The sequence below is a fragment of the Rhamphochromis longiceps genome, linkage group LG13 (genome assembly GCF_057381845.1).
Source record: "Rhamphochromis longiceps isolate RC_006_pf linkage group LG13, R_longiceps_female_GT1.1, whole genome shotgun sequence".
In the NCBI taxonomy this organism is placed as follows: domain Eukaryota; kingdom Metazoa; phylum Chordata; class Actinopteri; order Cichliformes; family Cichlidae; genus Rhamphochromis; species Rhamphochromis longiceps.
In genome coordinates this window covers 15,465,305-15,492,696 of record NC_140569.1, presented here as the reverse complement: position 1 = coordinate 15,492,696, position 27,392 = coordinate 15,465,305, and the positions used below count along the sequence as shown (strand labels likewise).

General features: G+C 38.7%; 1 protein-coding gene across 1 annotated transcript in view; it reads left to right on the top strand.

Moving 5' to 3' along the window:
- Positions 1–27,392, top strand: part of LOC146655540 (protocadherin-15-like) — a 218,506-nt gene that overhangs the window by 139,187 nt on the left and 51,927 nt on the right. The window contains exons 18-24 of the mRNA XM_085427953.1: positions 2,564–2,657; positions 8,341–8,469; positions 12,884–13,189; positions 14,976–15,188; positions 18,938–19,054; positions 22,446–22,586; positions 23,915–24,027. Of these exons, the coding sequence (XP_085284079.1) occupies positions 2,564–2,657; positions 8,341–8,469; positions 12,884–13,189; positions 14,976–15,188; positions 18,938–19,054; positions 22,446–22,586; positions 23,915–24,027 (1,113 nt within the window). The remainder of the gene's footprint in view (positions 1–2,563; positions 2,658–8,340; positions 8,470–12,883; positions 13,190–14,975; positions 15,189–18,937; positions 19,055–22,445; positions 22,587–23,914; positions 24,028–27,392) is intronic.

The following is a 27,392-nucleotide window of genomic DNA, read 5'->3' as shown; positions in this document are numbered from 1 at the left end:
TTTCACACCAAGCTGCTTGCCTATTGTAGATTCACTCTTCCCAGTCTGGTGCAGGTCTACAATACTTTTCCTGGTGTCCTTCGAAAGCTCTTTGGTCTTGGCCATGGCGGAGTTTGGAGTCTGACTGTTTGCGGCTGTGGACAGGTGTCTTTTATACAGATGAGTTCAAACAGGTGCCATTCATACAGGTAACGAGTGGGGGACAGAAAAGCTTCTTACAGAAGACGTTACAGGTCTGTGAGAGCCAGAGATTTTCCTTGTTTGAGGTGACCAAATACTTATTTTCCACCCTGATTTACGAATAAATTCTTTATAAATCCTACCATGTGGATTCATGGATTTTTTTTTTTCACATTCTGTCTCTCACAGTTGAAGTGTACCTCTGGTGCAAATTACTGACCTCTGTCATCATTTTAAGTGGGGGAACTTGCACAATCGGTGACTGACTAAATACTTTTTTGCCCCACTGTAATAGCTTCCTGACAGCCACCTTTCCAATGAGCTCGCTTCAATTGATGTACAAAATCCATCTGTCAGGTCTGTGTCATGCCTGTGTCAAACACATGACTTTCAGTGTACTTTACATAGTCTTGCAAGTCTGTCACTTCTTTTGTCCATTTTCCTCAAACTGTTTAAGAACACCATGCTGAGATATGATTTGTGGTGTAAAAATACTTTTTTATGCCTGTCAAACTGAGTTGTCATTGATATTTTTATAGATTCAACTAAAGACATGAGAACCGTTATTGTGTTTTTTGTGACAGTTTACTTCTAACAAGGTGCCTAAAGATACGATTTAAAATTGATTCTTTGCTCAGCTGTCTGTGTAGAAACAACACAGCTTCATCTTCCTTCGACTTGATGCCTTTTTGAACGCTTGAATGATTCAAAGGTCAGTGTTAGGTGAAAACATTTCTCTGAAAATGGTCAGGTACAAGAACTGGACTGAAAATAGGTTGAAAGAGAACTAAGGCCACTTGAGTCTGGCTTCTTGAAGCAAAATGTAAAGAAATGAGGGGTGGCTCAAGACTTTTGCACAGCACTGTGCAAACAACAAACATAACAATGCAGCAGCTGTAGCTTAACTTTCTCCTTGTGGCATGAATGAACTTCATCTTGGCTTAGATGATAATCTCTGCTATGCCTTTCCGCTCCTTGCCTAGCCAGATAGACACTATACATCAAGTACAGTTTACCATAAAGAGTCATGATAAGAGCAAAATGAAAGATGTTAGTGTTATTATTTAGATAGCTGCTAAAGTGCAGCGCTGACACTCTAGATGATGCTGTTAACAGTGTCCCATAGATCTGACAGCATTGTTTCATTTGTGTTGGCTGGGGAGAGGAGGGAGGGCTCTATCGCACATGATCAGTGAACCCCTCAGACCCAGCCGCTCAAGTGTAGTTCAATACTTTAGCTGCTGTGAGGAAAATTAAAAAACCCCAGACTAGCAGAATTAATCATTTTAATCTTTGTCTTAATAACCATCAAGATCATCATCATTATCACTATAATAATGACAGTTATCAATGTATATCTTCACTGTCACACATCATGGTTTCTTGTGCTTTCATTCAGAATAGAATGCTATTTTCTCCTCTCCAGCTTATGTATAAATAAACATGAGCACAGCAGCCAGCGAAGGAAGCTGTTCTGCATTTTTATGGTGGTTTTAGAAAACTGCGTTTAGCCTTTTGAACCACCGATCATCAGGTGTGGTGGATTCAAAGCAGTGTGTTCACTATAACCTTGGGGCAAGTACTTAGAAAAATAGACAGTGTTGATGGAGGTGTCAGTACTTGCCTGTCAGATTGTTAAATGAGGGTCTATAGTTTCACAGTTATGGGCTGCAGAGGCAGTAGAAAAGTAGCGGCCAGGTTCTGCTTGGACTGCTTGGCCACAGGAGCTTTAAATTAGAAATGTGAAGGACCATGGGGACAGCAGGGAATTGCAACGGGCATTAATCTAATAGTGCGTTCAGATGCATTCCTCTTTCCTTCCTTTTTGCAGTTCTGGCAGAACCTCTCCTGAGTGTGTCACTGGAATTGTTTTGTGCATGCTGTGTGTTTTTGTATGGCTGCACTTACTCATGTCTTGTGTGCCTGTGTGCAAACAAAGATAATTCAGTGCTCTGCATGGGAATGCATCCACACTTTGTGTTTAGAATGCCAGAGTGCCAAATTATACCATGTGAACGAGCAGGAGGGTCTCGGTGTCTGCTGCAGTCATTAGAAGGGGAACATGAATCTTTGCCTGTCCGTGTGCTTTGGGAGCAAGAGACTGGCTACAGAGAGAAAGACAGAGTGGGAGCATTTAAGCTCACACCTGCTCTTCATCCCAGACTCATTCTTTTTGATCATTGCCAACATTCTTTTTTCCTAATTTTTCTGAAATGAATGCAAATAATGAAATGCAGACATACATCATGTTGTTAAGTGATATATCCAACATATTTCCCTAAATTAATGACCTGACACAAAAAGAAAGTAAAGGAATAATTACAATCAAAGTGTCCTCCTTTATAAAAGTAATACAAGTTTTTTCTCTGACCCCTCTCCACAGGATTGGCCTTCTACTTCTGGACAAGCCTCTGGACAGAGAGACAACTGACCAGTACCGTCTGATTGTCACAGCCTCAGATGGTCACCCTGGAGGGGTAACGGACATCTAAACTATCTAAACTGATGACCTGATTCCTCAGGGTTGATGGTCTTCAAACCTTTTGAAAACATTAATCACAAGCAAAATATTCTCAAACAAGCTTATTAATTTGTGCATTTGGCTTCATGACTCCACATGCTACTTATTCTGGTAAAATCCACTTGTGTGTTTGAGCTCTGAGAGTATCATGCTGTGATTTTTGTGACAGACTGTCATTTTAGCCCATGCAGTGAAGTTAGAATTGTTTGAATTTGGCTTCTCGGCTTGAGCTTTTCACTTATTTTTTTTTACAGTGAATTTCATTAATAACTTCTCTGGTAGCAGTTGTCTGTGTGATTATTTTTCCCCACTTGTGTTCATCTGAAATCGATTCCAGGTCTGTCTATTACTCATTCCCCTTCATTCAAATTAGAGTGAGTGTCACCGGCCAAAAAAACACTCTCACTAATATTTTGTTGGTCTGCCTTTAGCTTAACTTACAGCACAAATTTCCATTGGCATTGTTTGTGTACACGTATGCAGTGTCACAACATATAGTTCTGTCCAGAACTTTGTTGTGCCAATTTGTTTGTATTGATGCTGGGAGAGTTGCTGAGTAAAGTCTTCTCTAGCATATAACAAGGATTCTCAGTGGGATTAAGTTCTGGACTCTGTGATAGCCAATCCATGTGCGAAGATAGCCACTCATTTACAGTTTGAGCCTGATGATTCCTGACATCATCAAGAAAAAATCCATTGATGGAAAAAACCTGCTCATGGTGGAATGTTCAGGTAGTCAGCTGACCTCATTTTCTGGGCACATAATGTTGTTAAACCTAAACCTGACCAGCTGAAGCAACCCCAGATCAGAACACCATTCCACAGGCTTGTATAGTAGACACTAAGCATGATGGGTGCAATACTTTATCCACCTGTCATCCTATCCTGATGCACCCATCACTCTAAAACAGGATAAATCTAGACTCATCAGACAACCTGACTTTTTCCATTGCTACAGAGTCCAATCTTTATGCTCCCTAGAAAATTGAAGGCTTTTTTCCCTGATTACCCTTTTTGATAAGTGCTTCTCTTAAGGCTACACTGCTGTTCAGTCTGAACCTGTTGAGTTCTCATCATATTGTGTGTGGAAATGCTCTTTTATATATATTTGTGAGTTCTTCTTTTTCCCCCAAACACATTTCTTCCTTGAATGATGATAGTTCATCATAATCCTTCTAGCAATATCAGCAGTGTTTTTAGTTATTTCCTTTCCTTGAAGCAGGCCGATAGTTTGACCCTCATGAAATAGAGTGACATCTTTTCCGTGATCAGAGAACACAGATCAGTTGTTTAAGAAATGAAAAGCTATTCAGTGCATCAACTGGGGTTACAGTAAGTAACCTGTTGCCAGCCACTGTAGTAATTAATGACTCATATACCTATTTGCTTGGTTAAATTGAAGCAAATAGGTAAGACTTTGTTGGCCAGGCAGTACATTTTTGGCCAAAAAGTGTTTTAAAAAGCCTGAAATAATTCACCTGGAATAAAATGATAGTTTTTAACTGACAAATGGCAAATACCAAATGCTAAGACAGAAGTACCTTAACCAGCATATTGTTATTGCCTGTTACTAATATGCAGCTTACACAATGCCATTTCGAGCATAGCTCTTTGTAGAGCAAATGGATCAAATCAATTTTACCTACAGCTACTTTTACCTTTTAGATTGCTCTGCATATATTGTACAGTTACTGTATTTGTGTTAAATACGTGAGTTGTGTGGTAATAAAAGCATCATGACTTATGTAATACTCAGTCTGTTAATATAGAATGACAGAAAAGCACAAAAAAAAAATCTTGGACAGATGGATATTTAAATGAGTACTGCCACATAACTGTGAAACTGACATACTTTGAGCTTCTAAAATGCATCCAAACGCTTGGAATTGCTACATGTCCCGTTATGCAAAGTAAACATATAGTAAACTTCCTAATTTCCACATGTCCAAACCATAGCTCGGATAACATCAATGATCTCACCATTGTATAGTTTTCTCAGCATTGAGTGCATCTTTTAAAAAGTGTCTTCCATTTAGAGGTATCACAGGTAGTTGAGTCCTTATATTCACAGAGCTGTTTTTTGTCATTTTGGCTGGAAAAACTTCAGGCATTATGACAAAAATTGAATGCTGGCTTCTGTGTCTTCCACGAAGAGCAGATAATCACATAAACTGTCTTAATTTAATTACACTTCAGCTCACTTGGCACTTTTTTTTCTTTTTTGCAGCTGTATCTGTTCCAGGCAGAGGTGAAATGTGGTTTCCTTTTTAAGATGCTGTGTCTGATAGTCCGTGAACATTAGCTGATGAGCTGTCAATAGGGTGATGTTGATTTCCACCCCCTCTCACCTGCACACTCATGACAACTGAGATCTACAGCTAATTTGTATCTGCTGGCAAATATAATGTGTTGGTGTTGTGGAGTAATACATGACAAAGAATTTGTAGTATTTCCCAGTAATTGTGAGAGCAGTGCAAAGGGAGAACATCATGCAGCAGTTAGAGAGGGAGGGGCAGATGGACAGTGGTGGGGTCAGAGAGGAAAGAGCAAATAAATAAAGAGCATGTAAGATGAGGTTTCACCTCTCAGAATGAGGTAAACACAAGCTGATGCTCTTTGTCCTACCTACTGATGGACAGTTTGTACAAGCCAACACCCTTCACCTATAAATTGTGTGTGTTTATGTGTGTGGGGGAAAACACAGTAAATTGTTGGCTGACTTGTGTGGGCTAAATGTCACAACTTGGAAGAAATGTTGTCACAACAGGAAGAAAAGTTGATTGAGGAAGACGGGGTAAAGGTTTGTAGGAGAATAGAGGCGAGGAAGTCATTCAGTGCAAGAGAGTGCTGCCTAGACAGCTGGATACAGGAAAGGATCAAAATAAGCACAGGAGGAGGGGGACAGAAAAGAGATGGAGAGCGATAGAGAAAAGGATGGGGACACCAGGGATTTGGATGTGTAATTAGTCCAGAACTTTGGTATCCATGGAAACCTGCCACAAGGAGCTAGCAAGCCAACTTCCCCCTGGTGCTACTTCCCTTTGAGTGCAGTCAAATCTGGACACACACATGCACGCATGCATTTTCCTTCACGGTATTAACTCTTTCTTGTACTCGTGGATGAAAAAAATTGTGCCCATCTTTGTGGTAAATTTAAAAGTGATCTCGACTGGACAGGCTTAGATCAAACACTGCCAGACAGACATGTGTCCCAAAAAATGGTATGCTGGGAAGGGAAAAAAAAGGAAAGAGTACATGACTCCTAACAAGCTTATCATATCAGTCCCTGCAACATGGCTTTTGGCTTGGATGGTCATTTAAAAAAGGAACATCACCCACCTCTGGATCTTTTAGACTGTGAGGACATAACACAAGGCATCACAGAGCTCCATCTATAATAGCTGCTCATTAATCATACTCGTGTCCATGGTGGTAGGGGGTTTTGGCTTTGATAAGGACACCCACGCCAGGATGAAGACACTAATTGGCTTCAGGTCTTTTGCGAAATGAAAACTACGCACAGCCTATCACAACACTGCCTCCTTTAACTTCCTACTTTCAGTAGTGATATAGCAACAGAGGCAGGTTTTCGTGATAAGTTGCAGTGTGAAATTCCATGAAAAGGCCGATTATGTATGTCTCAGAAGGTAGTACAAAGAAACAACAATGGTGGAGGTTTTCCCAAAGGACGGTGAGATGAAGGTGACATTAAGTAGGTCATTTTCTTTGTGAAATGTGCCGCTGAATGTCTCATCTGTCGGGGCAGCTCCAAACAGCTGTCTCCCAGGAAGTTTTTCTTTTGCAAGGCCCAACTCCTCCCACAGCCTTCCTATCCTTCTTCCCCCCAAAGGAGACCATTTACACCATTATTTGCATACATGCTCCTCCCAGGGCACTGAGAGATTATAGATTGTGCATATCCAGCCAATTTTCTATGTTGATTTATAGAAGTGCTAAAGGTGTGTGTGCTGTGTCATTGTTTGAAGGTTAACAGCAGCACAGTGGCCCACACTGGCCTTGTAAATGAGTGAGGAAGAATGATGTGATGGATCTAGTTTCATGCTTTTAGCCCCCAACCTTGTACAATTTTCTCTTAATAACTACTAACAGGGCATCTTTCCCAAGAAGGAATGAAGAAGTTCTCTATGTGTTGTATACAGACAAGTTGCTTATGTACATTTGTACACAATGGTGTACTGAGTTTAATTATGGTCCCTCATCACTTACAGTATGGAAAGCTGGCATGTATGACTGCCTTTACGTTACTGAATATTACTGAGAATCCCGTTATCAGTATGCACATGCAGTATGCACCCAAAGTGTTTAAAGGCATTTATATAATAGAATTTTTTTTAAATTCCAACACGTTTACTTGGTGCATGTGAGTTTCTTTGTCACAGCTACAAAGCATTATAATAGTTTGACCAAAAGTTGATATTTTGAAACACTTTAGCATTTACAGTAGTTGTTCCAAATGATTGTGCTTTTTATGCAGAATCATTTTTTATGGTTGGCTTTTAACATTTTCCCTACACTAGGAATAATTTTCGAGTGAATTAGTGTTTTTGCTGGACTTGGTTGAAAGTCATTTTATTTTAGCTGCTTCTGAAACATACAGTACTGTGCAAAAGTCTTGAGCCACCTCTCATTTCTTGACATTTGGCTTCCAAGGACCAGGCTTTCTTGTATTTTTTTTTTTTTTTAAATGGTAAATTAATTTTCCAGGCTTTCTAAAGGTCATTCAAACTTTTTCTTACCTGGTCATTTTCAGAGGAATGTTTGTCTTTTTGTTTTGTTTTTTTGGGCAACTTCCCACTGACCTATGACTCTTTCAAGCATAAAACTGAGAATTTTAAATGGTGTCTTTAGGCTCTTTGTTCACATCGTTTTTAGCTGAAATTTTTAGTCAGAAATTGTCTGGGTAGCAAGGAGCCATCCTCCAGGAAGGGGAATAAAGAAGAAAAGGCTGAGGTAATAAGAGCTGGACTGAAAATCAATGATAAGAGTTCCTATGGAGTAATTCATCCAAATTTGAAATCTTTGGGTAAAATCAGTATTTAGTTAGCCAACATTTAAAGAAGAGCTTTGAATGTCCTTTAAGAAGCTTGGAGAACTATTCCTGGATACTGTTTTTGTTTTGTTTTTGTTTTGTTTTTTTTAAAGTGACAAGACAGCTTGGTTAAGGGATTTCAGGCTATGCTGAAAAATAAAGGTGGCTGATTCCAAACACATACATAAATAATTATAAGCTTGTTAGAATTGTACAAAGTATTTAATTTTTATCTAAATGAGAGCTCATGGATTCACTCATAAATGCTAAATGGTTCCATTTATCTCCAACAAAATGTATTTTGAAAGTATTTCCAACTATAATTATTATTTTTAATTGTCAGGTCTCCAAAAAAGTTGTCTGATTATAATCCTAATCCTTTTTAAAATGTCTACTTGAGCATGACACAGCTTTTAACAGTCACCCTATGAATTATTCATGTCAAAGTGTATTTACTCAAATTACATTATATCACATTTGATGCCTTTTTAGTTGTGCTTGTCATCTTTGTTTATGAAAAGGGAACACTCACTGTGAAGTGAATAACATTCGTTTTATTGTGCTCTCTGTTTGACTGTTTTTCCTTTAGACAACCACAACTACTGTGAACATAGTTGTTACTGATGTCAATGATAATGACCCGAAGTTTGACCTCACCATACCTTCAAATTTTTCTGTGCGAGAAGAAGAGGCCAACTTGTTTGTAGGACGAGTAAGGGTAAGTGTAATGTCCCTCTGTTCTTGCCTTGTAAATCTGATGTGTTCTGTTCATTGTTGCATGTCCTCATATTTTAAAGGAACACTGATACAAGACACTGGTTAACACGTCTGCTTGACAGATGAAAGATTCCGAGGTTTTCTCAGTCACTGCCTTCTACATGTTTTGTTTTTTGACTAAATTTGAACTAGATGGACAATTTCTAAACAGTTTCTAAACAATGGCCTCATATGGATAGAAAAAGGTTTACAGATTTACCCAGCAACCACTTTAGAAAATCTCCACGTACATAAAATTTGTTATATCAGTTTTTTTGTAATTGCTCATACAAAAAAAGAATCTTGCCTCCAAAGGTAAATAGGCATAACCAGATCAGTGACATTTGTCATTTGTCAGGATATTCACATTTCATATCAAGCAACCCTTCACATTTTTAGTGCGTGTGGAAATGGGCTGCTGCTAAATGTTTGGAGTTTATGACGTGTGAAATGCGACAAAAGGACATATGAACGAAGTTTGGTGTCTGGATGCAGTAGAGCTCCCTTCAGTCTTACTCCCAAGTATTTCCTCACAAATGCAGCCAGCAGCTAGATTAAAGCTTAGTCCACCACACTGACTCTTCCTCAGCTGGCTGCATGCCAGTTTGAGTTGAGGCTGCGCCTTTGTGACTGAAAAGAAAAGTACATTAAAGTACTTAGCGCTACAAAATCCTGCTCTCCATGCGCATGCACGCAGAGACACCACAGATTTCCCTTGTACTAGCCCATAGCAACTGATCGAGAGCGTATTGGGGCATTTTGTTGAGTGCAACACTGTTAAAGCTGCAGAAATTGCAGGGAAAAAAAGAATAGTCATTCTTATATAATGTGATGTTTTTAATGTTAGTCATTTTGGTGATATTTGGTCACATTTCTCATATGTTACACTCCATCAGGCAAAATCCTGAAAAGTCAGTAAGATTCATCATTAAAGGAGACCTGCTGTTCTTTTATACGTACTTACTCACAATAGTGTAGTATCTTATATTACAAAGTCCTGAAAATCTATTTTTTAACAACTGGCAACCAATTACAAGAAGCCTGAATAAAAGGAAAGAGGAAGTGACTTAAAATGGTCCATATAGTTGACAAATTGAGGGGCTCCATCAAGGTCTTGTATGAAAAACAAATAAATAAAAAATCTTTTTGCTATAGCAGTCCAAAAATAAAAACATAGACTTGGAATTTAGGTGAAATTTTTAAACAAGTGTATGCTAAAATACAATTCTTAAATCATTTTTCAACATTCTTCGAAATCCAATACCACTTTTAAATTCTGCAGGCTTGCACTGCTAGATGATATAGAACAGATGATATAGTGCTGCTCCAGTTTGTTAATGGCAAACTACATAAATACATTTCTGGATTGACAACTGATAGTTCTCTGATTGAGAAATGTCTGCTTAAGGATTAAAGCTTCCAGATATTTATAATTTAGTCCTAAGATAGTTGTCTAAATATTGGCTAAAATGTTAGTCCTAAAGTATTATTTCTATGTCCACCTTAAGCCTGTGTGTAGGAAATCCCTTTGCTTTTTCTCGTTTATCTCCTTGGTTTAATCCCGTCACGGAGGAGTGACATTTTACTTATTTTCTGTGGAAGGAGCATATATTTGCATTTTTGGAGATCTTGCTCACTGAACATTATTTGAGCGAACATGCCCTTCAGGATGAGGGGCCTAAATAAACTCTGTCTGTAACGCAGATAGCGCAATTGTTAATTTTCTTCTCTTTTTTGTATTACATTAGGAGTCGTGTCTAAAGTAGTATTTGTTATTGCAGGAAAAGTGCAAATGCGTATATAATGATAACTGTGGGCTTTTAGCTTAAAATATAAATCACCACATTTCAGCAAAATGACATGTGCCATTTGCATTCCAGTTGACAAGAGGTGCAATAATAGATACCTTCATCACATTTGATATTAACCTTTTTAGCCACTTGGAATCATCAGTAATGTACAGCAGCAAGCATGAATACATTAGATAGAAATATGCAGGAGAACATTGTTTAACTGTGTGAGGTCAAAAGAAATTGAACAAAAATAATAGGTGGCTTGGTGTTTAATAATAGAGTTTATCTTAGATGAAAATGAATTTAGCTTCTGGCAGTTCGATACCTCTGCTGCATTGAGTTCATACACTGCGATGACACATGACATCTTGGCAAAGAAAATGGAAAAGAAGGGCAAAACAAATCTTACCATCCAGGGCATTGTCACTTAACATACATCGCTTAAACATTTCTCTATGTTTCATCATCTATCCTGACACACCAACCAATGTTTAGTAACTTGCAGCTTTCTTTCAGAAAACCTAGAAAACATCTTGTGATGTGGAGATTTTGTAGAAGCCTTGTACTGTGTGCATGTCTATAACTGTCTTGCGGAACAAATGCTCTCCTATCAAATCAGTAACCCACAGCTTACTGTCACATAATGTGCTAAGTGATAGAGGAGGGAAGGGTGGGATGCTGACTGCTGGCATAAGGCTTATTTGTTTCAACTGAAGTATTTCACATTCAAATCTGATTTCCACCAATAAAATTGGTTCGGTTTTCCTGTACTACTTTGAATTCACCTGTAGGAAGAAAGTTACAATCCAGCCAGCCACAAAGCTTTAGGCAATTGCCAACAGTGGAGATGATTGCAGTGGAAATGCATAATGCTGTTAAGTAGCTTATTGCTAGCCTTAAAGCATTTTGGATTATCGTTAGAGTAATTGGAGCTGGTTCCCACCTGTTCTTATTTTGTACACACTCATATAGACTGCAGATGATTTACCAGGTTATCACAACTGACAGCTTTGCCGGTTATGCTAATAGAGCCGTTTGTTCTGTGACTTACAAATCCTAACCATATAAGCCCATTCTATTTGCTCTTAGCAGGGAGTCATAATCTGAGCACGCAAATGACTGGAGGACAGATAGATTAGCGCTTGTGTCGCACACATCATGGAGGCATCATGAGAAATTGTTGCTAATTGGACAAGCTGTTGAAGATAGTTTATTTTTTACCACACAGATTCCTTGATAAAGTGAGTCTGATTGTTCGAGACATCTGAAAGAGATGCTACGCAGCTCTTTACTCTCCTCAAAAACACCCCTTAAGATTTTGTTGAGATGAAGACATCAGTGCTTGAATTTATTTTTAAAAATACTGTAGAGGACAGAGAACAGAAAAAAATAAGTGCAATAGAAGGGGGCAATTCAGAATGAATTTTAGGTTTCAACATTAATGATCCAGAACAAAAACAAAAAATAAATAAATCTACTAGACCCACACCAGCAGAGCACAAAGTAGACTCATTTCCCTTGTACTATATTAGAGGTCTGCGTGGGTCTGTTCTTTAAAACCCACCTACTCAAGCTGTTTTTGTGCTGAAGCCACCTGTACCTGCAGGATCATCTATTGCTCTCAGAGTCACTATATAGAGCCTGCCCACGAGCTCACAATTTAAAACTCGCAAGTTAGATTACTAAGAAATGCTGTCCAAATGTGTCCCCACAGAAACTGCTTCAGTGTGAAGAAAACTCATCATCTGGATCATATAATGTAATGCTGAGGTTGGAGTGGGTCTTGAAAACAGATACATAGCCATTAATATCCCAAATGCTAATTTAATGTAATGTTTTGTCATCTGTAACTTTAAATATACATATGCAACTCTGCAGTTCCCTGAAAAAAGCTGTTTCCTCCCTCAATTTCCACAGACTCTAAATATTTCAGATACTTTACTTAGTTGGGTTTTTGTTCTTGTTTTTTAAATATAGCCGCTGCTTTTATAGACACGGGCATATGTAATGACCCATGATTGGCTCTGTGGTATTTATTTGAACCCTGCATGATCATAATGGCATCACAGTAGCATTCCTTTGGGTCTTTAGTTCTCTGATAATTATTGTAATAATAATAAAAAAATTTTTTTTTAAAAGGAAAACCTCTGCATCTCAGTTATATAATCAGCTCTTCACATGATGTATTTGATGAATATTTCTCTCTTGGAGTATTGATATATGTAAATGGTTTCTCGTTGTTTCCCACAGGTTTTTCTAAAGCAGCTTCAGGAATGAAAAGAAGTGTATTGATTGCATTTCATTGATGGCTCATTTAACATAATATTAACTGCTTCCACCATTAAAATGTGGTAACTCGCTTTGGGTTTTGCGGCGTTTAATGTTAATTGTTTGAAATCAGCAAGAACAAAGGCTGCAAGTGTCAGAGATCAAATAACCCATGCGAGGTCAAAGAAAAGACTTCAATTTATGTGGGCGAGCCGCCTAGATATTATGATTCTCTGCATTTCTGCACTGAATAAACAAAGATAAGCATTAATCTTCCCATAACTGAGCCCTCTGATCATTTTATTTTTTTCCCAGGCCACAGATCCAGATGCAGGCGCTAATGGCCAGGTGCGCTACCGGATCGTGAATCATCCCGACTTGTTTACAATAAGCGCTAATGGAAGCATCTACACACGAGTGCCACTTGATCGGGAGTCAAGAAGTCAGTATGACTTGGTGGTTGAAGCCTCGGATGAGGCAGTAGACCCGCGACGGACCTCTTTCACTGTCTCAGTCCAGGTCACGGATATCGATGACAACAGCCCGGTGTTCTCCCAGCAGACTTATGTGGTGAATGTGCCTGAGAACAGCCCTGTGGGAACTGTAGTCCTGCAGCTAAGTGTAAGAACTTGATGTCCAAGCGATTTTCACTAAATGTCTCCTTTCCCCTGATGTATGGTACAGGTGTTTGTGTTAAAAAGGCTTTTGGAATCTTTTAACTTCAAGAGCTCGCAATTTAGCAGTTTAAAATGTCAAATGCTTCCAGACAGAGGCAATTATGCAGCCAGCAACATACATAATCTTTTATGCAGTGCGGTGACAGCTCTCTGCGCTTTTTTTTTTTTTTAGAATAAAACTGAAAACATCCTCAAATCGTTGGCTTCAGAAGAGAATTGTTTTTCGATCCTTCACAACCAATGTTAATAGAATGTTTATTGTTTGTTGTGAAAGAAATTGAGAAAAACGTTTTCTTTTCTTTTTTTTTCAATTGGTGTAATCTGTCTTTGGCATCGCTTCAACCCTGTCAAACAGCAGTGCATTTGTTTGCGCCGAAGTGTAGTGTCGAAAAACCCGGTGCACGAGGAGCAAACGCGAGCAGAGGGGCGAGTAATTGCTGGGATATTGTGAGTGACATCTCCCAGCTTGAGGGGGAGGGGGAGAAGAAGGGCAGGTGGGGGCCGAGGTCGAAGGGTGTGAGTGACAGTGGCACTGTGACACCATTAATCTCCTAGACGACACATTAACTCTGAGCGCACCAGGGTGGTTGGCAAAATACCTAAATAGCACAGGTGAGATAGAACAGAACAGAGTCTGTCTTAGTTTTTTTTTTAATCTCACACAAAAAGAAAGAAAAAGTGACTAAGATAAACTATATTGTATCAGATAGCTATGTATGTGGGTTCCTCAGTGCATATGTCTGTCTTCCCCTGAGGATGCAACCTATCAACTTTGAAGGTGTTCATAAAGGAATTTTTGTTTTTCAGATTTTCAAGACATTGGCCCTTTAGCAATAATCTTAAATGTTGTATTTCCACAGTTAAACTTACTTTAGTGTGTGTGTGTGTGTGTGTGTGTGTGTGTGTGTGTGTGTGTGTGTGTGTGTGTGTTAGTGTTTCCGTGCAGATGAGCATGTTTAAGTGCAGACCACACTTGGCACTCTCAATTCTGTCAGCTCTGAGGGTGTTAGCAATGCTATGAGAGTAACAAGAGTTCATTTCACGGCAAATTTTGATTTAGTTTTAGTCATAATATATGGCATCTGAATTGTATTAGTTTTAGTTGACTAAATATCATAAGGTTATGCTAGAAATAATAAATATAAAGTGTAAAGTTTTTCCTTAACATTAAATGCAAAATGTGTCCTTATGTCAACTCTTCTCTTCCTCTCAGTGTTGGCATTTTGTTGCTTTTGTGAAAAACAGGAAGCACAGGAGAAACAAGGTCACAAACATTCATGGTCTTAATACTCAAAGATTTCCGTTCGCCTCAGCTGCGCTTTGTGTTTACTCTTACTTAACAAATGTAATAACTCTTAAGTCTTCTTTTTGCTTATGAGTGAAATACTGCGTAAGTGGCTAATGAATCCCCCAAAAACATGTCCTGCATTATGCTGCATCTAATATATCTCCTATTGAAGCAGCCATCGCTCTACTTTGCAATTTGTGATTTAATGCAATGAGTTCTCCATAGTGATTTAATTTAATCAGTGTCTGATTAATGACTGATCCAAGTAGCTCCTACACTGTAAAAAAAAGGGGCATCACCATTCGTTGTCTATGGCCTATGCTTACCAGCTTATATGAAAGGTTCTGATTTTGAAATTATAATGTTAGGCTCGTCCTCTCTCCTCTTTCATCACCTTACTTTCTCCAGTGTTAATGCTTTCCTTTCCTCCTTCTCCTCCTAGGCGGTAGACTTAGATCTCTTCTCCAATGTCACTTATCGGATCAAGACTGAATCAGCCAGGCAGCTGTTTTCCCTGAACCCTGTAACAGGGGTGTTAGCTGTACTGCAGACCCTGGACTTCGAGTCCCTGGCTTCTTACACATTCCAGGTAGAAGCTGTAAACCAAGGAGGGGTCATGCCTCCTGGGCAAGCTACTGTCACAGTCCACATCATGGTAGGAGCCTCCAGATAACTTGTCTACTAAACCCTCCTGTGTGTTATTCTCCTTTCATCTTCCCGCACTGTCCCTCCGGATGTGCAGCACTGGCAGTGAATATGTAGTGAATTGTTAGCATAGTTTTACATTAGTAATAGCTTGCATAAGCCACAATTCAAAAGGGGATTGGAGAATAGAGACACATTACAGTATTGTACCTGCACTGCTTTGTGATGTTAAATTCAATTTAATGCCATTTATTGCAAACGCGACTGTATTCCCTTTGTAAACCACGTTTTGGCCTCCTGACCTGCTCGTCCTCTCAGCATCACCGGAAGGGGAAAAAAAAGAATTGATGGATATGTGTTTCTGTCTGGCACACAGTGCTATCCCTGACTTGAATGACTCATTAACTTTGTGACAGCAATTATGTCAGGTTTTTCAGGAGCTTGTGTTCCCTTCCCAGCCTTTCAAGAGATTAACAGCTGAATCCCAACGAAAGGATTAGACACCTTGTATTGTGATACTGTTCATGTGTGTATGCGTGTGTTAATGGTCGTGCGTTTTAACTCTGAGGTATTCTTCAAAATGTGTTCACATTTATCTCTGTGTATGAATTCGGTCCACCCACAGTGACTGTCTCCAAGTCTGTAGAGTTAAGCTTTTGATATTCCACAGAATGAGAGCAAGTGCCTATCCAGCAGGCTCACCACATGGTCTGCCAACCTGTAGAGTGACTTTGTCCTCTGATAAGGAAAAGCTTTGTTGCATTCTTTTTGCTGTCACCCAGGAATGGTGTTTGATAGGATAAACATTGCACAGCTACTGATATCAAAGCAGCGACTGCTATTTCAAATGGCGGATATGAGTTAGAATGAGTCTAATGGATTCATACAGGCTTCCAGGGAACTAGGGATGGAGATAGAGTTGATTCCACTGATTTTACTTCCTTCCCCGTGTAACACACCCGGAGAGTTATTTGAAGTCATCTATGTTTGATTTTTTCCCTTGTATTGTTTTGTTATTGCCTCCTTTATCATATACTTTGCTGTGATGGATTAACTGCTTTCCTTGTGCTGCTGTTTTGAGTCTCCCAAAGTTTTTCCTTTTGTTTTTAACTTCATAAATGCACGTGTTTGTATGCGTGTGTGTGGCAAAAGTGTCGCATGTACTCTACACGTACATGTAGCACATACATATGTGCAGACACGGCTTCCTTGTGAACACTTGCAGCACAAGGATCAGACTTTGTTGTTCAAAGCAAGGGCTGTATCATAGATTTTCTGCTAGGAAACACTAAACCTGTGTATAGATCAAAGGGAGACTGCCCTCCACCACTGAGCTTATAGAACACATACTGTTGCCCATGGCTCAGCCAAAACAGAGGAAAGTAAAGAGAAAATTCAGGAGAAGGAAACATCAGGCTCCAGTAGTTATAATAGAGTTAAGCTATTTCTGAGAGAAATGTGAATGGCTTACTGAGTTTTTCATTTTCACACAGCAAAGCAAGGTTTGCATAGTTGACAAGATTTTCTTTCTTTGCAGACTCAAACATAGTAGAGCTTTGCTGTGCATTGTTAACTAGGAGAAGGTGATTAAAGCTGTGCTGTTATGATGACACTCTCACGTGTTCTAGGGAGCAATTAATAACTGAATGCTGATAAAACAGTTTTCTTTTTTTAAAATTTCTAAATGTTGGAACACAGATACTAGCCTGAAAGCTCAGCATACACATACACATTTACATAATGATCTGATTAAATATTATTGTTATTAAACTAAATTTTGCCATCATCTGTTATTCTCATCATTTGCTAGTGACAGTAAATGTTTTGTACCTATCCACTGTTAGCAGGTCCTGTAATGTTATCTAATAAAGGTAGTGGCTATTTCATTAATTAGTTAGAGTTAGTTTCTTTTGCCTTCCAAACTGCTTTAATTCTTCAAGAGTTTTGAAAAAGTTTTGAAAACATTCTTCAGGGATGTTTAGTCCAGAATGACATGATGACATTTCACAGGCTGCACGTCTATAATGTGAATCTCCTGCTCGTGTACCTTTGAGACGTGATGATGGATCAAAGCATCGCATCTCAAAGGTGTGCTCTTGCTTTGAAATCTGGTGACTGAGGAGGTCATTTGTCTAGAGTGAACTAATTGTCATGTTAAAGAAACCAGTTTGAGATGATTTTAGCTTTGTTTATGCTGCTGGAAGCAGCCATCACTAGATAGGTACAGTGAGGTTTTGAGAACATATTCCCATCGCCACCAGTATAATGAATTGTTGACACAAGGCAAGACAAATCGAGCCTTGTGTTATCCAGGGAAAATTCTGACCCTATCATTCAAATCAAAACAAAGCAGCATTTTTTTTCCAATCTTCAATTGTCCAATTTCAGTGAGCGTGTGTGAATTGAAGCCTTGGTCTCCTGTTCTTAAACTATAAAAGCTCAGATCAGGTACCACCCCAGCATTAAAAGCCCACAATGCATCACAGATGCTTTTCTGCATACCTTAGTTGTAACAAGTGGTTATTTGAGTTTGAGCCTGTAGTCTGGCCACTTTGCTCTGAGCGTTCACATCAACCAAACCTTTTCACCCAAAGAACTGCTGCTCACTTGATATTTTCCTCTCTTTTGAACCTTCTCTATAAACCCTAGAGATGGTTATGCAGTTAGTGGCAGTAAGTGTTGTCTGATAGAACCAACTATGCCATAATCTTCCCACTTCTGATGCTCATTTTGGACTTAAACAGGTCATCTTGAACATGTCTATATGCCTAAATGCGGCTGCTGCCATGTGACTGGCTGGTTTTTGTGAAGTTTAAAGCAGTTGAATATGTGTTCCTAATGAAATGACTGAGTATAGCATAAACTGTGTTTGTTTATCTGTGAAGTGAACATACTTGGATGAGATTTTCGCTTCAGATCAAACATTCTGGCACAGAGAAAAACAAGAAAAAACCTAGCCATTGTATTAGTTTAATTGCTAATGAAACATTTAATTTTCAGACAGCTGCTGTGCTGTTTTCACATGCCTTTATGTTGCACGTGGATGTATTCTGTTCACTATTAGGAATAGCGTAATACACACTATTGGGCACTGTTGGGCGTTACTGTTCTTAAATGAAGGTATTAAGTTAAGTGACTGAGCTGAGAGGTCTGCATAGTGAGCAGATATTACTCTGTTATCAAATACATAATAATACTTTGCTAATGTTAGATGAGCCTCTCCTCTGTATTACTGGCTCTAGTAAGTAAGCAAGTTGAAAAGACTTACTCTTTAGTTTTCTTATGTATGAAATCCTGACTGAGTTAATCTGTGTTTCAGCACTTCTAAGGCAAAAGCAAAAGTGCCATGGACTTGGCTGTTTGTTTGCTAATGATATGTCTTCTGGCGTAGGAAAAAAACACCAAATGCATATGTTAACAAGGCTACAAACTAGAGTTTATTTGGGGGACTTACTTGCTCTGCCAGGGGGCATTCTGAATTACTGAAGTGTTAACTGAAGTCAAGTAGAGCAGCAACTGCAAAATCTATCATATTATTAATTCACCATGCAAACAGCATTAGAAAACATAGTGGTGATAGAATATTGCTGAATTCATTTGACCCTTTCTATTCCCTTCTGCCTTACTCTATTAATACATGAAGTAAAAATACGTTTTTTGTTTTTTTTTTACTGATACCTGATGTGCTTTAACATATGAACTGCAATGTTTAGGTAAACAATGGCACTAAGATATTAACTGATCTGTGTTTCATTTCAGGACATGAATAATTTCTCCCCCATTTTTAAGCAAGACCTGTATAAAGGCATGGTGGCACCCAATGCAGAGAAAGGAACAGTCATTACCACAGTTTATGCTGAGGACCAAGACCCACCAGTGAGTACTGTTTGAAAAATGCTGTGCACATGTTATGATTAAGATATGCAACAGTGGAGAAAGAGATGAAAGCGGGGTGGGGGGCTTTGATTGATGATTTCAGACCTACATGTGTCTGTCAGAATGTCATTTCACATGATGCATTTAAAAGATGTTTTCAGGACCTCAGTGCTCTTATTAGAATTGCAGTGCTGTGTGAAAGTTTATTCCAAACCAACTCTAACTGCAAGGTGTGCATCTCCATTTGTATGAGTCATTCACTCGCCTCAGAGTGTCAGATTTCCTCAAACTTCTTTGCCTCACTATCTGAGCAGGATCTGTTGGGAGCTGTCTTAATATAGTCTGAAATCCAAGGAACATTACTCCATGCAGAAAAGAAATTGTGACAACCGGGGGAGACTGGAAATGTGTAGATAGTACAGTTTTTATGAATTCTTGTCTTAGTATTATTTAGCTGAGAAAATCTTCATATTTTATTGGACTTGGTCACCCAGCAGTGTTCTCGACTGCACTGGTTTATTCCTCTTGGCTTTTATGTGTGATTTTTATATTTAAAGCAACATTATCAAATTACTTCAGTGATCAAATTTGATTATTGATTTATCTTTAAAAACTTTCAGAGTCAAAAATAGAAATCTGAATTTCCTAGCGACCTCCTCGCCATGTGCTAGTCGTGTCCAGCTCTGGATGTTTTTTGGAAAGCAAACTTGATGCTTCTTATTAATAGCACAGCCGCTGGTCGGATCTCACCAGGTCTGAAGAATCTTGCATTCTCTCTGCAGCATGTAAGCACAGAGATACTGATTCCTGTCAGTGCCAGCTGTAGGTGGTTGAGCATCTCAAGAATGTCACAGATTGCACATCTTACCTTTCCTCCCAGAGAAAACACTCCCACATCCTGGGTTTCTGTCTCTCAGGAGGTACACCTGTCCATCAGATAGTTGATAGTGAACTCCTAAAATCCAAACCCTGTGTATCATCATTTGTAAAATGAAGTCTTGTTTTTTTCTTTCATGGTCACTATTTTAACTGACAAAGATCTAGCAGCACTAAAACACAGTTTGGAAATCATCCATATCTTCCCACAAAGTCATGGAGTGACATGGGAAAATATTTTAACAGAAAGAAGTGTTGGTTTACTAACAAGGGCTGACTAACCCAGTTTCTGTCATGGACACACCTGTTAGGTGGAAAGAGTCTAGTGATTTCTAAACATGCCAACAAATGTCCCTCTCTGTTAAGCAGGCTAGCAAAACCCTGCCAGCATAATAAAGAAACAGAATTGTCATGTCAATCTGACACATGTAAGTAATGAGTGTGTTTTGTGAAGGTTTTAATGCATTTCTCCTGAATGAGGTTTTCTTTTTTTAATTATTTTTGTAGAGGACATTTTGTACTTTGTTGTAAAGCTAGCATAATACCTGTCCACCTGCACCTTAGCAGAAGTGATACTAATGGGTTTTAAAAAGTAACTGCATTTTCTGCACACCACTCAACCCCATAACGTCAATGTTAATATCACCCTGAACGAGAGAGGAGATCACCATGGAGACAAATGTTCCAGTATAAACCTTTTATTCTTCCAGGGAAGATTTAAACAGTCTGTTATTTTTGAGTCTGTTGTTTTTTTTCTTCTGTGATTGGGTTGATCACGGCAGAGGCAGTTTTCTTCTTTTAGCGATTCCCATTTCCTCAGTAACCTTCTAGTCACTTACAAGTCAAATGAGTCATTTGTAATTTCCCAAAACCAACAAAATAAGTCGTATTGACGTGTTGACTTTATTACACTCTCGGATCAAGGCTTGCTTTTGTGTTGCCTGTCTCTGAAGCATTGTTCAGTGCCTCTCAGGGCTTCTGAGATTGATCAGTTTTAATGAATTTGCTATTTTTATGTTGAAGAGAATTAGAAATAAACACCCACACATCTTATTTTTAATTGCATTTTCTTCACTTGTTAAACAGTGAGGGTGATCTTTGTTTTTCCCCCCCCCTCTCTTACTGCATTTGAGCATTGCTTGTCATGCATGACATTTTGGGCGCCTGTTTGCAATGTTAACGACAGTGAGTTCACTCAGGCGGTGTCTATAAAAAATTCATATCCCATGTGTAGAATGTCATACAAGACCAAGTGGTTGTGCAGCTGAACGTTTCTGTGGACACGGCAGACAAGGACAAATATTCCTGTAACAACACTCAACAGCTTACATATTTTTGTACATCTCTCCTGAGTTATGTGGAGCACCAATTGCTTTTAATTTCTAGTTTCTCGAGGAATATGAGGATATAAAGAAAAGCACTCTTTTCCAGTGAATAGTTTTGCTGTCTGGGTTTTTATTTTTATTCCTATTTATTTCTTTATTTAGCATTATGGTCTTATTTTTTTTTATTTCTGTTTATTTATAACAATATGGTCTTGATATTAACTTAGACACTTCAAATGAGAAATTATGGGCACAAAAAACAGATATTGGCAATACCAGAGCAAAGCTGCTGCCATCACTGCAGAGGTCTTACTACTGAAGTTAGTGGGGGATATTTTTTTCCGTAATTGGTGGTCCTGGTCTGACATCTTTTCAATTAAATGTCAGAAAACAATCTGAAGAGCTTTTAGAGATTGGATTTTGTTTTATCCCCTTAGTGAATTCACTCAGATGGTTTTGTAACCTCTAGGAGACACATTTTTGTTAGTAAGCCTCCCAAGAGATACACTGCTACTACAAGCTTTACCTCTCTCTAGTTCCAGGTTTTACCCAGTCCTCGAGGAGCAAAAGCTGTTCAGCCAAAGAAGGAAAGCTTCAAGAAGATTATTAAAAATCAGACTCAGTTTTAGGTCCACAGGGAGGGAACTAGAATAAGATAAGCTATAGAGATGATTAGTAATCAGCAACCGTGGTTAATGTTAATCAGAGGTTCATATTAAAGTCCAGGCTGGCATTAATGAATGCAAAGTGTGTTACCTTGGAGACTAAAAAGATGAATTTATGAATTTTTCTTAATATTATTTCCAATTAGATTACTAGATTTGAACCAATGAATAACAATGATTTTATTTAGGAGTATCTGATGAGAACCAAATTATGAGGAAAAGCTCTCAGTTCTTAAAATTGACAAGAACTATTATATTAGAACTATTATAGCAATTTTTTTTAAACATAAGCCACTGCAGTTCTGTTGCATAATAAAATAACAAAATATAACATTTATGAGTCGTGTTGCTAAGCAAGTACTTTTACTAGTCCTTTATGACCTGACTGCATTTTGTATCAGATTACCCTGAAGTACTCTGTTTTCATCATCTTTCTTTTCATTTGAATATGTAAAATGTGGGGTCCAGATAAGTGGATTGTTATTGCATTGATATTGTTCGTGCTCTTCTTTCTCCTTCCTCCAGGGTACTCCGGCCAGTTTGGTTCGCTACAGAGTGGATCTGAACAGATCGCCATACAGTGGGAGTATTTTTGATGTGGAAGCAGAAACGGGGAGAATTATCACTAAGGTCAACCTCAATGAAGAGCCCAGTGTCACCTTTAACGTGAGTGACAGCCATTATGTCAGCAGAGGTGGTGATGAGGTCCCTTTGCTTAAAGTGTCAGTGTCACTTAATGGTTGCAGAGATGAGGCAGAAAAAAAGATGTGCTGTTTAAGCTTTTAAAGGAGTTAAAGCTGAATTATGTTTGGGTGGGTGGTATGTGTTATTGTGACATCTGTATGAATGCCTGGACCCAAGGTTTCATTTTAACAGGATGACCACTGCTATTTACCTTACCTGTCAGTGCCTTAAATGTTGTGGTTGAGTAGTTTATAGCACATAAGACAACCGGTGTGCTAGTGGCAGTAAACGGTGTTTAGTTATGATTATCAGCTGAGTGATTGTGAGAAATATGATATAAGATACAGTGGCGGTGCTGAAAGCCTGATTATTACAGGACAGTATATAACTGGGGAAATAGCCAGTGATTGTAATTCATGACTGACATAATTCTGCTTTAATACTCTACTCAATAAAGTAGCACTTTATTTGGCTGATAAAAAAGCCATAAAATCTATTTAAAAAGATATTTATTGGCTTAAAAAATTCACAATAATTTGACACGTCGAGTTAGTAATGACGTGATATAACATGTAATCATGACGTGATTGCAGCAGTGGAACTGACAATTGATTATAATGGTATAATGATAAAATCATCATAGTCATAGTGCTGTCTTTTGTCTGTCTGACTTGTTTTAAAGTGATACAAGTTCCACTAAATTTTAGTGGGTTAGAAATGTGTGTAGTCTTTTTTTAAAATGATACTTTAAAATCAAATAACGTTTTGATTTTAACTAACTTGTCTCTGTGACAAATAATATAGAGTTTTCTAGATAAAACAAATCCCCTCCCAGGCATTTTACATAGAGCTATTTTTAACAATTTCCAGTGACTTTACATAGGCTTGTGGGTGTGAACACTTGAGCATGCGCTGCAGCATATTGTGCCCTAATCTGTCTTTTTTTCCTTTTACTTACACTCTTTTTTTTTCTTTTTTTTTTTTTTAAAAGAAACAACATTTTTATGTTCATTCTCTTTCAGCCCCACCCTCCCTTCCCCCCCTTCCCCGAGCTCCTTTCTCCACAGTCTATGAATGTAGATCAATACGTTCATTCTCACTCTCTGGGAGCTTTGCAGCCTGCTCGCCACAGCAGATTTGCCGTTGTGTCTTTATTAGGATGCCGAACATGTTTGCAAAAATGACTGGCAATCCCCAAAAAAGGAATTATTTGTGCAGAGAGCAGACATTGAGGCTAAAAAAATGTATTAATTTAGTGCTTGCATTTGCATGTGTCTTTTGTTCACATGTTTTCTCTTGCTCCACTGCAGCTCTTTGTGATAGCCTATGACAATGGGGAGCCAGTGATGTCTAACAGCACTTTGGTGGAGATCACAGTCCTTCAGCCTTCTCGCATCCCAATCTTCACCCAGGAAGAGTACACGTAAGTCTCCTTGACACGGCTGTTGATGTAGCTGCCTCCAACCTGTAACTTCACACACCAAAGAGCAGTTTAGGCTGTAGTGCCAGACAGGGGCAATAGGTGTAAAACGCTGGAGAAAGTGGACAAGAACACCTGAAGACACATTTGTGTCTGTGGTCACATCACATTCATCTTCCCCAATATTCTGATCAATATTTAAGCAGTTGGTGATATGCACAAAGGGTTTGAGGTCACAATTTCATGAACATTTATAACTGTGTTAATGATGGCTTTACAATACATGACAATTTTATTTATATAGCACATTTAAAAAACCACAGGTATGCCAAAGTGCTTCACAGAACGAGTTAGAGCAATAATAAATACAAATACAAATAAAATATACTAACAGGCGGGTCACATAACTAACCAATAATACACCAGGCATAGTAGGCACAACCCGAAAGGCTGAAAGTTAAAACATTATAAATATTAATAAAGCGAAAAAGATAACTTACAGTACACCAAAAATGCGGGCTCTAGGAGGCGGGGAAAGCAAGGCTAAACAAATACGTTTTTAATCGAGATTTAAAAGATTGAATTGAATCAGACGCCCGAATAGCTAGAGGGAGGTTATTCCAGAGGTAGGGTGCGACAGCGGTGAATGCCTGGTCACCTCTGGTCTTGAGCCGAGATCTAGGTCGCACCAGGAGCATTTGGCCCGCTGATCTAAGCGCTCTCCCGGGGATATAAAAGCTGAGGAGATCCGTTTGCGTTATTGTTCTCATGTCATGAATATTCTGCAAAGAGGTATCATTTCTAATACGGCATCTCCCAGCTCCATGATGCTCTTCTCTGTGCTTGACTGATCACTGAGTTTTATGTATCAATATATATTAGAGCTGCAGGGTAGATGCTGCATATCATCGCTGCTGTAAATCACATTTGTGTCTGTCTGTGGGAGAAACAGGGCTTTCCTCTGAGTTTATTAAGAGTCTCTTTTGACAAGATTAACCACTTAGACTGTTAAACTTGCAGAGGAAGATGCAAGATGAGAAGACATAATCTACAGTGGCCTAAGATGACTAGTGGATTCGCATACAATATACCCTCTATAGACATGCTCATCTACAAGGTTGGGTGGGCTGATAATACTCTGACTCAGAAGGAGGCCAAGAAGTCATACATAATTGAATTATATAAATGTAATTAGAATTAAACTATAATTCAAAATAAATATGGATTATTAACCTGCCAGCTGACACTGCTGAGAAAAGTATTCTTTGATGAGGGCAAACTAGTGTTAACGGTTGTTTTTTTTGTTTTTATTTATTTATTTATTTTTTTGCCGCTGTAGGTCAAGTTCTGCAGCATTCAGACTGTGAAGCGTTAAGGTCTGATGGCATAGTTACCTGGCACATTGCGGTCATTAGGAGCTTAAAGTAAAGCTTGTTTTAAGTGGATTGATTTACTAGCTTCTATGTCGGTTAGACTAGGGAGTGTTGGCAAGACTGTCTTCTGCAACAGAGTTCGGTAGGCCTTTATGCATAAGACAGGGAAAAGTAAGTCCTCACCAACCTGTCAACGCAGCACTTTAGGTTTTATTTCATTGTTTGTGCCTGGCTTTGTCTTTCAGCCTATCTCACCTTTGGTAATTTGTACCTGGTAGAGTGTGTGTATATGTGCATTCCTCATATGGTTCAGTGTGTGCACACCAAATAAATAATTCCCTGATGGTTTATAATCCAGCACTTTGTGTGTGTGCTCACGTTCCTCCGTTGCTCAGCTTTATTCAATGATTGATACACAGGCACAGCAACATAGCTGTTAAAAGGCTATTGATTAATGCTTTGAATAAGTGGTATGTCTGAAGCACACTCAGAAGGTTGAGACCACAGGCATAGACCTCTGTAGGGTTTCACATTAACAATGCTAACCAAACGCAGTGGAAGGCCTGCTGTAAATTATGAGCCGTGAAAGCATTAGCCAGGTGCTTGAGCCTCTCCTGCTGGACAAGGTTCTCTCCAGTGAAGAGTATCCAATCTGCTCACTCGCAATGATCTGTCTCCTCATTCCCAGTCACTCTGTCTCTCCACATTGTCCTCCCCCCCCAAGGAACCTTCTGAACACAAATCACTTTCTAAATGTCCACTGAAGATCTCGTCTGTCTCTGTGAAGGCAGTTAGTTATAGCAGCAATCAGGTGAGCTATGCCTACAGCACCAAAGCACACAATTAAAACAACTCTGCAGGGCTTTGGCTGACTTAATGATTTTTTTCTACTGCTTTATGGTTGGTCTCCTCCATCTGTCAGAGGGAAATGAGAAGCTCCCAGTCAATGCTGGATAAAATAAATGGCTTATGCCGTAGTTGCTGCTTTAGCGGCATGTTACCACTTGCTTTTCAGAAGAGTTTAGATAAACATCTTGTTGTTTTTGTCTGTCTGAAATGTAGATAAAAGCATTATCTCAATATTTACTTAAACCTATATCTACTATGAAGCCATTTTCTCGACGCAGTACGCAGTTTAGTGTTTTCTTATTGAAATATGTAAGACTATCCCCGAAGGTCTTGCTGGATGCTGAGTGGGAACATGTGCTGCTCTATAACTTGTGTGTACCTTTCAGCACTGATCATGCCTTTCCAGATGTGCAAGCTGCCAATTCCATAAGCACTGGTCCACCCACATAGAGTTGTGGGCTTTTGATCTGAGAGCTAATAACAAGCCACATGGTTCCTTCGGCATCAGTGTTTTAAAAAAAAAAAAAAAAGTTGTGATTCGTTTGACCAGAGACCAGTTTCCATTTTGCCTCACTCCCATTTAAATGAGCTTTGGCCCAGAGAGGATGATGTTTCTGGACCATGTTTACACATGGCTTCTTCTTTTCATGAGAGAGCTTTAACCTGTAACTGGGAATAGCATGATAAATGGAGTTCACAAATAAGAATTTGTGGAAGTTTTCCTGATCCCATGCAGTGATTTCTGTGACAAAATTGTACGTTTTCAATGATTTGTTTTCATTTTAAATGATCATATTATGCCCTGTAGATGATGAGATATTCTAGTTTTCACAATGTCATGTTGAGAAACATTATTCTCCACAATTTGTGTATGAAGTTCTTTGCAGATGATGAACCTCTGTCCATCTTCATATTAGAGAAACTCTGCCTCTTTAGGATGTTCTTTTTCTACCCAGTCATGTTACTGATCTTGTGCTAATTAACCTGTTTGGTTCAAAAATGTTCCTCCACCTGTTTTCATTAGTACAACTGACTTTTTCAGGCTTTTTTTTTGCTCCTTTTTGAGACATATTGCTTGCCATCAATTTAAAAATGAGTCAATATTTTTCATAAAATAGTAAAACGTGTCAAATGGCTATTTTTAAA